The sequence below is a fragment of the Scylla paramamosain genome, chromosome 2 (genome assembly GCF_035594125.1).
Source record: "Scylla paramamosain isolate STU-SP2022 chromosome 2, ASM3559412v1, whole genome shotgun sequence".
In the NCBI taxonomy this organism is placed as follows: domain Eukaryota; kingdom Metazoa; phylum Arthropoda; class Malacostraca; order Decapoda; family Portunidae; genus Scylla; species Scylla paramamosain.
The window spans coordinates 14,220,956-14,230,000 of NC_087152.1; the positions used below are offsets into that span (position 1 = coordinate 14,220,956).

Here is a 9,045-nt window from a genome sequence, read left to right on the forward strand (position 1 = left end):
AATGGCAACATAAATATGTTAAATTTTAGAATTAGTATAACAATACAATCTCTCTCTCTCTCTCTCTCTCTCTCTCTCTCTCTCTCTCTCTCAGCCGGTGGATCTCTTGCTACAGCCGCAGGAGTACGTAGCAGCCTACCACCCCAGCCTGCCCCTCGCCCAGCTCCCAATGGTCTACCAAGCTCAGGAGAGGAGGCTGAGTGGGTGGTAGTAGTAGTAGTAGTAATAGTAGTGTTTATGGTGGCTGTTTTTTGTTGTATGGTGATAGGATGATAGTAGTATTAGTATTAGTATTAGTAGTAGTATTAATATTATTATCATTAGTAGTATTAGTATTAGTATTAGTAGTGTGGTGGTGGTGGCCGATGTTTTTTTTGTTGTATGGTGATAGGGTGGTAGTAGTAGTAGTAGTAAAAATAGTAGTAGTGGTTATGGTGGTTGTTTTGTTGTTATTGTTAAATGGTGATAGGGTAGCAGCAGCAGCAGCAGTAGCAGCAGCAGTGGTAGTAGCAACAGCAGTAGAAGTAGAAGTAGTAGTAGTAGTAGTAGTAATAGTAGTAGTAGCAGTAAGCCATGATATTATGGATACTGGGAGAGGAGAATAAGGAGGAGGAGGATTAGAAAGGATTAAGTCGGTATTACAAAGGAAAACCAAGCAGTAACAAACCTTTTGGTCCTTGTAAAGCTGTTAGGGAACTACTTCTAACTAATTACAGACTAAAAAGACAGGACAGTAAGCAGAGGAGGAGGAGGAGGAGGAGGAGGAGGAGCAAGAATAAAAGAAAATCACCATGGCAACCAAACAGAACAGTTGATTAGACGTAAACAAATAGAGAATGGATGGAACAAAATAAATTAATAAAAAACTAATTCATAAATAGAAAAATATAAACGTTACATAATACAGCAATAATCTCTCTCTCTCTCTCTCTCTCTCTCTCTCTCTCTCTCTCTCTCTCTCTCTCTCTCTCTCTCTCTCTCTCTCTCTCTCTCTCTCTCTCTCTCTCTCTCTCTCTGTGAAACAGAAGGCACACAAAGTCAAGTACATTGTTTATTTATTTATTTATTTATTTATTTATTTATTTATGCATATATAGCCACCGTATAGAGGGAGACGAAACAGGAGGTAACATGAGAGATAATGCTGGATAATCTGCAAGTACGAGAAATTACCCGAGACTGGTACAGCTTTCAGAAAGATGATGTATATTGTTACACATATTCTCGAAAGGAGTGTAATTAATTCAGAGATATGGCTGGGCGATGTGGGGAAATGAATATTGCGTGACGCCATTACCCACGAAAGTAAAAGACCTTGTGATACAAAATGTGTGCAATCCATGCTGGCCGTAACAATGTATTTTGGCATATTAAATAATGAAACACAGCTGGTGAAATTCACTCCAGTCAGGCAATACGTGCACACATGACTTAAAGAAGGAGAAAAAAAAAAAGATACTAGAGCTGCAGGACTCTCGCTAAGATCCTCCAAAGTATGTATTGTGCAGGGGATAAAAATATGATCAGGTGTATTCCGTTTGACACAAGTCTTACAAGAGATGGTGGTATATAGTCTTTGTATCATTATGTAATAGTTTCTTGGAGACAGGCCTCCCTTCTTTTCTTCACACACAAAAAAAAATCACGTATAACACGAGTATATTTCTCTCAATGTGTGTGTGTGTGTGTGTGTGTGTGTGTGTGTGGAGGCTGAAAGGAATGCCTGGTTACTGTGGACGGTGGCGGTTCGCTGGGCGCCTATCGCTGCGGTGAACGCGACGGACCGGCAGAACTACACCTTTCCTGGATTTTCTCTTGATTTTTTTCCTCTTGAAAGTCTGAGACCAAGACAGATTAAGAGTAGACCGAGCGCCGCGCTGATGGTAGCGGGCATACTGCTTCCAGCGCAACATTTGTGTGAGCTCGGGAGTCGGCCGGATCAGGTCTTGGCAGTATTTCCTTTGCCTGCGGGACAGAGAATGCGTAAACTTAACTGAGACAAGTGACAGCAAACTGGAAGTACATCAGCCAATGGAAGTGTTATGAAATGAGAGAGCTAAATGACAAGTACAAGGTTGCCAGCAGGAAGAACGCGTGAGCTCAATTGACACATTATACGAAGTAAGAGAACTAAATGTCAGGTAAGTACAAGATTGCCTGCGGGACAAAGAACGCGTAAACTTAACTGAGAATAAATACGGCAAACCCAACACTAAAATCTGGAGGTGTTTCAGTCAGTGAAAGCGTTACGAAGTGAGATAGCTCAATGACAAATACAAGATAACATAGCTTATTAATGTAGGAACCTCGAGACCCTATAGACATACTGTACACTCTACGGACACCATACAACAATTTTTTTTTTCCTATACATCTTTTCCTTTTCTTCCTCTTCGTTCCTCACTAGCGCTCCCAGTGCAATCTGCCCTCACCTGCTGGAGCCGTTGACGTGCATCTGGTAGGCAATGACGTGGTGATCCTTGCCCGAGGTCTGGCGGTGTTTGGAAGAAGAGGAGCGTGATTCCCTCAGACCGCATTGCTTCCACATCTGCAGCGGAAAGCTTCATACAAGAACATAAGGAAATAAGAGAAGCTGCAAGAAGTCGTCAGGGCTACACATGGCAGTCCGTGTAAGAAAAATATCCACCTATTTCCACCTATCATCCTCCTCCACAAATTTGTCTAATCTTTTAAAGCTCCCTATTGATTCAATACTAACACCCTGATTACTGATTACTGAGTCTGTTCCATTCATCTACAAGTCTTTATCAAGCTCGAATCCATTATTTCGCATCTGTCACTGCCGAGGCCAAGCACACATCATCACCATCACAAAACATCGCACATGTTATCACCGAGCCCAGACAGACATCATCACCATCACAACATAACGCATCTGTCATCGCTAGGGCCAAGCAGACATCATCACCATTACAACATAGCGCATCTGTCATTACCATCGCAGCACATCGCACCTGTCATCACCGAACCCAGGCAGACATCATCACCATCACTCTTATCGTCAATCACCAACATCACAGATACCTACATCATCATTTTCACTATTAATCCATTAATCACACACACACACACACACACACACACACACACACACACACACACACACACACACACACACACACACATACATACCATCATAGTCATTACAGAGGCACAAATTACTGTTTTTTTTCTTTAGGTTTTCCATTACGAAATAAGAGAGAAAGAAAAAAAAAGAAAACTAAAAAAAAGAGAGAGAAAAAAAAAAAAAAACAGCAAAGCGGGTATACAAAATAGCTGGTAATCACTTAGTGGTTAGGGATTAAGTGATTATATCTCCATTTAAAGGAAAAGGAGAAAAGTAGAAAATGTTTCTTCGCCGCACCCCAGCTACTTCAAAAGGGTCTTGTTGAAGTTTCATTTATCTAGAGGTAGATTAACAAGATTTCTGTTTTACTAACAGGAAAAACGTTCTTGAGCTAAGCATCTCCGTGGACTTTGAAAGTAGTTGTTATGAGAGAGCAAAGCGTTTCAGAATCCAGGCCCAGAAGGAGAAGACGGTCGAAAAAAAAAAAAAATGAAGTTAGGAGTACTCAGCGGCTGTCCATTGTTAATCTTGTTTGTTCACTAACCTTGTCTCGCTTTGCTCGTAGACTTGCCACTTCTCGCTCCATTCGACCTCGCCCGAACGCCTCCACGTGCTTGTCGAACCTGGAGAGAGAGTTACATAGAGTTACATACGAGTAGAAAACCAGGCCTCAACAGATCTTGAGGTCCTCACGAGGTGACCTGACCTAGGACTACTAAGATGACAGTAAAAGAAAAGGACACAGAAGCAGAGGGCTCTCTCCCCACCCTCTACTCCCTCCGGCATAAGCCGTACAGGAAAACAGGTCGAAAAAAATACCTTACGGGGTTAGAGAAGGAAAAACCCGAAGGAAATTTTATAGGAAAGAAAGGAAATAGATGAAGTGAGGTGCCGCCATTCCCTGAAGGCAAGGAAATTAATCACTAACAAACAAACGCTGTTAGCCGCGGATTGCAGGAAAAATATTTATCAAGACGGGGTTTAAAAGTCTCTACGGTGTTGCAGTCTGTCAGGTCTCGAGGAAGCCCATTCCATAGATTTACTACTCGTTGGAAAAAAAAAAAAAAAAAGATTCGTGAGAGTTGATTGATTTCCCAACAATTTTGCAACCGTTTCCTCGCGTGTAATTTGAAGAGTCTATCGTGAAATATTTACTGCAGTTCATGTTATCAATGCCTTTGATGATTTTAAACACATGTATAAGTCACCTCTTAGTTTTCTTTGTGTTAATGGGAATATATTTAATTCTTTAAGACGCTCTTCGTATGATTTGTTTCTTAGGATTGGTATAATTTTTGTTACTCTACGCTGAACTCGTTCTAATTTATCAATGTCTTTCTGGTAATAGGGGCACCATGCTTGAACGCAATATTCCAGAAGAGGACGGACTAAAGAGTTATACAACGTGAGTATTGTATCCTTAGATTTATATTCAAAAGATCTGGCGATTAAGCTAATTATTTTATTCGCTTTCTTTAAGACTTCTGAACATTGTTGGGTAGGTTTTAAGCTACTCGATATTGTTACTCCTAAATCAATTTCGCTGTCAACACTTTTTAAGTTAGGTATCATTTAAGAGAGAGAGAGAGAGAGAGAGAGAGAGAGAGAGAGAGAGAGAGAGAGAGAGAGAGAGAGAGAGAGAGAGAGAGAGAGAGAGAGAGAGAGAGAGAGAGAGAGAACACTGTGTTACTTTGTTAACTGAAATTTTTGCTTTTGAAACAACACTTCCTAATGTAATTTATTATTGTTATTATTATTATTATTATTATTATTATTATTATTATTATTATTATTATTATTATTATTATTATTATTATTATTATTATTATTATTATTATTATTATTAGTTGTTGTTGTTGTTGTTGTATTTCTTCTTACCATTACTACTACTACTACTACTACTACTACTACTACTACTACTACTACTACTACTACTACTACTACTACTTACTACTACTACTATTTCGCCTATGCACATTTCCTAGGTGACTGAAGGTCAAACTCACTTTTCCTTGAAGTAAGAGTACAGCTTGACGTCAGCAGCGTTGAAGTGTTCAAGAGTGGCCACAGTCTGCTCGCTGAGGTAGCTACGGTACAGGTCCTTCCTTACGTTGTGCGCCATGGCCACCACGTCCTCGTCCCCCCAACACAGCAGGTGCTTCAGTAACACTAACGATTCGTCCATCCGCTCCGCTATCTGCGAAGAATAATCGATCAATGGATTACAAAGGATAGCAAAAAACCAACAGCATTCTTTGATCTTGAATAGATTGTTTAATTGGACTCTCCAATATTAACGATTCATCCATCCGCTCCGCTATCTGCCAAGAATAATGTTTCCATCAGTGGATTACAAAGCATAACCAACAACACTCTTTGATCCTTCTGTTTGACTGGACTTTTCAGAGCTAACAGTTCGTCTATTCGCTCCACTATCTGCCAAGAACAATAATCATACAATGGATTACAAAAGATAATAAACAACAGCAACATTCTTTGATCCTCGATAGGTTGTTTGATTGGATTTCTCAACACCAACGATTCGTTCATCCACTCCACTATCTGCCAAGAACAGTATTTCCTACAATGGATTGTTAGGGATTATAAACAGCAGCAGTTTTTTTTTTGATCTTCTATAGCAGTGGTTCTCAAATCCTGTTGCTTTAAGTGGCGCAATAAAGGTATATCGTGAACTTTGACGACACATCAACCCTGTAGTCAGTGTAGTACAAAAAAAAAAAAAAAAAAAAAAAAATATAAATAAAAAATAAATAAATAAATAAAAAATTACGTATCTTGGAAAATTAGGCAGGGTACAACTTGTCTTGATTGGAAATCTCAACACTAACCAAAGTAACAACGCTAAAACTAACTTTATTCATGACAAAAAGTGCATGTGTTTGTTGGTTGATAGTAAGAGTATGCAGGATATGCTATGGTCAACAGAATACCTGAATGTGAATCCGAAACCGTATTTTCAAACGTCACCTCTTCTTGTCTCTACTTCTGAAGGACTCTTCTACCTAGTGGAAATAACTTGGGTGTTTTCACACTTCTAGTGATAGTTAAACAAGATTTCTGCATCATCAATGGGGAAAACACTCACGAGAGCCCGACTAATCATCTCTGTGGCCTTTGAAAATTGTTTTTATGAGAAAGAAAAATGTTTCAAAATACGGATTCTTTGCAGCTTACGAAAAGAAAACTGATACATTGGTATCAAAGCAAACGTAACGAATGACGAACTGGGCAGCTCTCTCTCTCTCTCTCTCTCTCTCTGTGTGTGTGTGTGTGTGTGTGTGTGTGTGAGAGAGAGAGAGAGAGAGAGAGAGAGAGAGAGAGAGAGAGAGAGAGAGAGAGAGAGAGAGAGAGAGAGAGAGAGAGAGAGAGAGAGAGAGAGAGAGAGAGAGAGAGAGAGAGAGAGAGAGAGAGAGAGAGAGGCCAGTATTCAGAAACGTTTTGCTCTCTCACTACGACTATTTTCAAATGTCGCACAGATGATGACACGGATTCTCAAGACTGTATTTCCGGTTAATAACGTAGGAATCTTGTTAATCAAGCACTAGAACTGTAAAAACTTAAAAACTCGTGTCACTTCAACCAGAGCCTTTTCAAAGAGGCTGAGTTGCGGCGCGCAAGTGTTTCAAAATATGGTACAGAGAGAGAGAGAGAGAGGGAGAGAGAAATAGAGATCTGAGTGATTCACCTACGGTCGTCTGCCGTTATCCTACGGAAAGAGCTCAGAGCTCACAGTGACCGATCTTTGGGTAGGTTGGGTAGGACTGAGACCACTTACACACCACACACCGAGACAGCGAGGTCACAACCACTCGGGTTACATCTCTTACTCCTACTTGCTGCTAGGTGAACAGGGGCTACACATTGAGAGGGTCGCTCATTTGCATCGCCGCGCCCGGGATTCGAACCCGGGTCTCCTTGGTTGTGAGCCGAGCGTGCTAACCACTACACTACGCGGCGTGTGTGTGTGTGTGTGTGTGTGTGTGTGTGTGTGTTACCATCACTAAGTGGAAGGTGTCGTCGAGGATCTTGATGGCGTCGCGCATTACTGAGTCCATGTGGGTGTCGAGGTCATCCAGCCCGAGATCGAAGCTCATCTGGTTCCTCCCCAACCGTCCCTGATACCTGAGGAACAGCCAGTGTTATGTAAATAGGTAATTAAGTGTGAGCTTGTATTTACTGTACATACTACTGCTGCTGGAAGAAGAAGAAGAAGAAGAAGAACAACAACAACAACAACAACAACAACAAAAACAACAAAAGGAGCCAGAACAACTACAAGTATCCAATTATCGTTGAGAGAGAGAGAGAGAGAGAGAGAGAGAGAGAGAGAGAGAGAGAGAGAGAGAGAGAGAGAGAGAGAGAGAGAGAGAGATCATATCACCTGCTGTTAGCGTTCTTGAGCCACATTTTCACTCCATCATGGGCGCCCAGCTTCCAGACGAGGTGGTCGAAGGTCGCGCCGAAGAACTTGTGCAGATGGTAGTAGTGGAACATGGACTCAAAGACAGCAGAGGGCTCGCGAAGCACCGTCACCCACACTGAGTCGTTGTATGTGACCTGATGGTGATTATACTAATAAATGTAATACCTGAACATGTTGTAGTCCTATATCTTACGGTTACCAGGCTCCAGTGGGTTTTATTACTGTTTCCAAGAACGTTTTCATGTTTTTAGTGATGGCTTAAAAAAAAAAAACATTTCGCATCATTATCAAAAAAGAAAAAAATAAACATTGTATTCTTATCTCTTACATAGATTTTCTTAAAGAAACCTTCCCGTGCCTGCTTAAAGCTTAACAGATGAAGAAACTGAAAACAGAAAAAAAGAAAAAGATACAGAAAAGATGAAAGAATGAAATAAGATTATTATATTGTATATATATATATATATATATATATATATATATATATATATATATATATATATATATATATATATATATATATATATATATATATATATAGTACAAAAAAAAACCGGAGTAATGATAGTATACTTGACAGCATACAAGAAGCAAACAATAAACAACTAAAAGCTACAGAAAGCAGGAGGTAACACGCATGCAAATCCCGCGGCCATTACCGACATAAAGTGGACGCACCTGCTGCATGGCGCGCACGTTGAGCCTCGTGTGATGCACCAGCAGGTGGTACTTCCCCGAGGGCGGCGCGAAGGGAGATTCTTTGAGCTCCTTCACCCTAAGGGACTGGCCACTGCCGGCACCATCCAGATACACTCCGGAGTACGGGAGCGCCACCGACAGATTATTGACAGCGGCGTAGCGCAGGAACACGCTCTGCAGGGTGGACGAGCCGCACTTGTGGGTCTTGAGGAACACCAGGTGGCGGCGGGGGCGGCAGGTCGGGCCCGCCGGTTGTGCTGCCCAAGCCCGAGGTTCCTCCCTGTGTGGGACGCGAACACTAATTCAGTACTTCATCAGTCAACAAAGTGTAGCGCCTTTATCAATAAGTTATGAGTCATGCTTTCAAGAATCAGCCACAGGTGTAATGTCTTCACTGGTGGTCATGTCACTTGGGCCCGTCAAGGCATACACGTAGTTACGGTTGTTCACCTTTCTTTTTTTTTTTTTTTTTTAGTTTCTTTAGGTAAGAATCTTCCAAGTATAGGCTCCTCTCGTAGGAAGTGAAAGGAGTCATGGACCCGAAATGAGGAAAATATATTGTTAGGCATGTGCTCGTTTCAATCATATAGGATTATTAACTTCAATACTTACGCTCCCTGGATGTTCCTGAGGGAAAAAAGAAGACATACAATTAGGACAAAATATTATAGTACAACCTTCTACGTAATTAAGTTATACCAGAAAACACTTAAAAATCAATATTTACTTAAATTTTTGTACTAAAATATGTCGCATATCTTCATTGGCATTATAATGGTGTGTGTGTGTGTGTGTGTGTGTGTGTGTGTGTAAA

The 9,045-nt window shown here is 40.9% G+C and overlaps 1 protein-coding gene and 1 non-coding gene across 4 annotated transcripts in view; both read right to left on the reverse strand.

Moving 5' to 3' along the window:
- Positions 1-1,045: 1,045 nt before the first annotated feature.
- Positions 1,046-9,045, reverse strand: part of LOC135110868 (galactose-3-O-sulfotransferase 4-like) — a 15,263-nt gene continuing 7,263 nt past the window's right edge. For all 3 annotated transcript variants that reach the window (XM_064023490.1, XM_064023503.1, XM_064023498.1), the window contains 8 exons: positions 8,844-8,858; positions 8,211-8,511; positions 7,491-7,666; positions 7,105-7,231; positions 5,095-5,285; positions 3,633-3,711; positions 2,433-2,548; positions 1,046-1,965 (listed from right to left, as the gene is read on the reverse strand). In XM_064023490.1, the coding sequence (XP_063879560.1) occupies positions 1,728-1,965; positions 2,433-2,548; positions 3,633-3,711; positions 5,095-5,285; positions 7,105-7,231; positions 7,491-7,666; positions 8,211-8,511; positions 8,844-8,858 (1,243 nt within the window). In that variant the 3' untranslated portion in view covers positions 1,046-1,727. The remainder of the gene's footprint in view (positions 1,966-2,432; positions 2,549-3,632; positions 3,712-5,094; positions 5,286-7,104; positions 7,232-7,490; positions 7,667-8,210; positions 8,512-8,843; positions 8,859-9,045) is intronic.
- On the reverse strand, positions 6,993-7,066 carry Trnav-cac (transfer RNA valine (anticodon CAC)). Its single transcript has one exon. It is a non-coding gene; the product is annotated as a tRNA-Val (tRNA).